Source organism: Limulus polyphemus, unplaced genomic scaffold (genome assembly GCF_000517525.1).
Source record: "Limulus polyphemus unplaced genomic scaffold, Limulus_polyphemus-2.1.2 Scaffold238, whole genome shotgun sequence".
NCBI lineage: Eukaryota > Metazoa > Arthropoda > Merostomata > Xiphosura > Limulidae > Limulus > Limulus polyphemus.
Window position 1 is genome coordinate 25476 of NW_013665848.1, and position 3094 is coordinate 28569.

At 29.2% G+C, this 3094-nt stretch overlaps 1 protein-coding gene across 1 annotated transcript in view; it reads right to left on the reverse strand.

Moving 5' to 3' along the window:
* Positions 1-3094, reverse strand: part of LOC106478653 (dnaJ homolog subfamily A member 1-like) — a 28905-nt gene that overhangs the window by 4764 nt on the left and 21047 nt on the right. Inside the window, exons 5-6 of the mRNA XM_013939210.2 lie at positions 1688-1918; positions 743-942 (exon numbers count right to left, since the gene is read on the reverse strand). Coding sequence (XP_013794664.1) covers positions 743-942; positions 1688-1918 — 431 coding nt within the window. The remainder of the gene's footprint in view (positions 1-742; positions 943-1687; positions 1919-3094) is intronic.

Here is a 3094-nt window from a genome sequence, read left to right on the forward strand (position 1 = left end):
AGTAATTAATAAAAAAGTGAACAAAAAAAAAAAAAAGTGGAGATTAATGGTTAGTTTCCAGTAAACACAAAACTCATGTTAAATACAGAAAAAGAAACTACTGCCACAAAGTTTTCATTGTTTCTGTATACAATTGAATTAACTTTCCCATCTCATTGAACAGTAACATGTGTTACTAATTTGCACAAACTGCTTTTAAAAAAGAAAATACACGAAGCCAGTTTTTGTAAAGTGTGGCTTCACACGGGCATTTGTAGTTGGTAATCACTAATTTCTCTGAATTTTAAAATATATATAGCAATTAAAATCTCCAATCAAGTACTGCTGCAAAGCTTGAATACTGTTAGTGGCTTGAGTTTCAAATATGCAGACAAATCCTTCAACATCGCGTTAACACAAGGCATGTGAGTGGTATATGCAGATTTAAATAAATATATTTATAAACAAACTTGATTTTATGAATTACTGTATGATAATGAGTGGAGATTGTTTCCTTTCAGAAAAGGATTAATCATTTTTCATCACAGGTTCCTGAAGTTACCATTTCCAAGGACTTTTCCAAACCTGCAAGATGCGTATTCTTAAAAGGTTTCAACCTTTTTTATTTAAATAAAGTACTTTCAAGAACCTATAGTAACCCTGAAGTTAAATAAAAGCCATTCCTTACTATCAGAATGTATTTGATATGATTCAAGAAACTGATAAATATTAAAAATAAAACATGAGAAAATGTTAAACATACCTCTTCTGAATTATCAGGTACAATACATTCTGTCCTTGGTGGTAATAAATGCTCTAGTTTATTAATAACTGAATGATCAATTTGAGTTGGAAAATTGACAACAAACTTGATAATCAGTTGCCCTTTCTCAAATGGATCCTTGTAAACAGGCATACCTTCACTCAGAACACATTTAATTGCTCCATGTTTGATCACTTCTCCTAGATTAAGAAACATAAAACAGTGTATTTACAAAGAAAAAGATAACAGAAAATTTAGTTGTCACTATAGAAATACAGATAAAACATTAAATACAGTCATTTGATTGTAAGATCTTTTAATTTAACACAGTGAACATAAATAATCCAACTAAAAAAAATTAAAAATTCATCCTGAGAGTACTTGGGCTGATTAAAGCTGTGCACAGTGAGAACAAAAAATTTTTTTTTGTACATATACACATACACAACCACAACATCAAATAATAAAAATCGACGTAATGTCATAACATCATTCACATACCCAAAATAATTTAGTTTACTATATGGTAAAGTAAAACAGACTCAAAATGCCACACAAACATTTTTTAATCAGAAAATAAAATTTACTTACAAATTAACCATCAAAAACTGGTAAACAATAAGAATCTAGTAAGCCTAATACTTGTGATAAAAATCACCTAGGCTACGATAAAAACTATTTCCCAATGTCAAGACATGCCAATGAAAACAAGTTCCCACTCCCCATTTTATCTTAAAAAGATGTAAAGGTTATATCTGATATTTATATCACCTGTGCAATTCGTAGAAAACCCATACTGTTTCAAGAAAAATCCCAAATTCTTTGCTGTAAAAAAATGCTATGCCTAATTCTATAACTTATCTAAAAATTTTCTTTACACAGAAACATTTTTCCAGTTATATGTACTAATTTTTACGTAACCATTATTGCTTCATATTTACCTACCTGGAATACATGTAATAACTAAAGTTCTGTGGTCTAAAGTCTCAATAGTCTTTTGGAATCCACACAAAGCTTCTGTAATAGTTAATTCCATTTGCATGATCAGGTTTCTACCACTCCTTTTAAAAGTTTCATGCTCCTTTTCATCCAACACAATAATGATATCTCCTGGTTCTAAACCTGGCTCTTGATCACCTTCTCCACTGAAAGTGATTTTCTGTCCATCTTCCATACCTAATCAAATATTCACAAATAATTTTACTAGAATATTGCTTTAAACTAGACTAAAATAACTTACTTTTTAACTAATTTAAATCTTTCCATTCTAACAAGTTCATCATGCTTGATTTAGGGTATTACTAGAAATGCATCCTCAAGAGTTGTAATAATATTCATGAAGAATATTTTTCTTAATGAAACAGATACTAATTAATCGTATTACAATAATTTATACATAAAAAACAAAAACAAAAAAACCACAACAACAGGTGAACCACTTTTAATGGTGATAGTTAGAATATTTACCTATAATAGTATGAATGTTTGAATAGTTATGAGCTTTCACACCTACCTGTAAATTTTCTTTCCTTCACTTGGTCAATCATATTACCTTTAAAACTTGTTTTTAAATCACCTATCCTATGTTATGAAATTACCAATTAACCTTTTAACCACGGGTACTCTTTTTAATACTTTTCTGCACAAGTCACTGTGTTACATTCAAAATTTAACCCTTTCACAACGGGCTCGGCATAAAATACAAGAGTTCGTATACATATCTGCACTTGTTAAGTACTTATACTATAACTTTTAATTCTGTATATGTATCTTCACAAAATTCGGTAGACTTTTAGTAATGATTACAAGTCTTTTGTACACAAAAAATCAGGCTTGTTACTGAAGTATTTTTTACTAGATATTTGTTTGTGAAAATAGTTTGTTTCATTACTAGTAAGAGTGCAAAGTGTTTTTCATGTTATGATTAAAAACTATTCTTTGTCCCATAAATCTCATTATTTGTGTAATCTCTAAAAATACATTTCAAACGTTTGTTTTCAGTAAAACTTTATATCTTATCTGTTATTTTCTCTACCCTAACTGTACAGGGCCTCTCAAATTTGACTGAACTCGTAACCACCATAAAAAAAATAAAATATCAATTATGCATTTTTTTTGTACAATAACTAGAAATTATAACACAAGAACAAAAATGTTTAGTCTAAATATCATAACATTATACATTTATATATATTTATTATTTTCATTATATTGACCTTTCAGCCGTGCCTGGCTAACATTATAGAAGTTGCAATGATGCAGCACACATGCTACCGTATCCAAGAATATAAAACTGACCTTTAGTCTTTACATAGTGACCTGTCTTGGCTGTGTTTTAGTGGTCTAGTATTT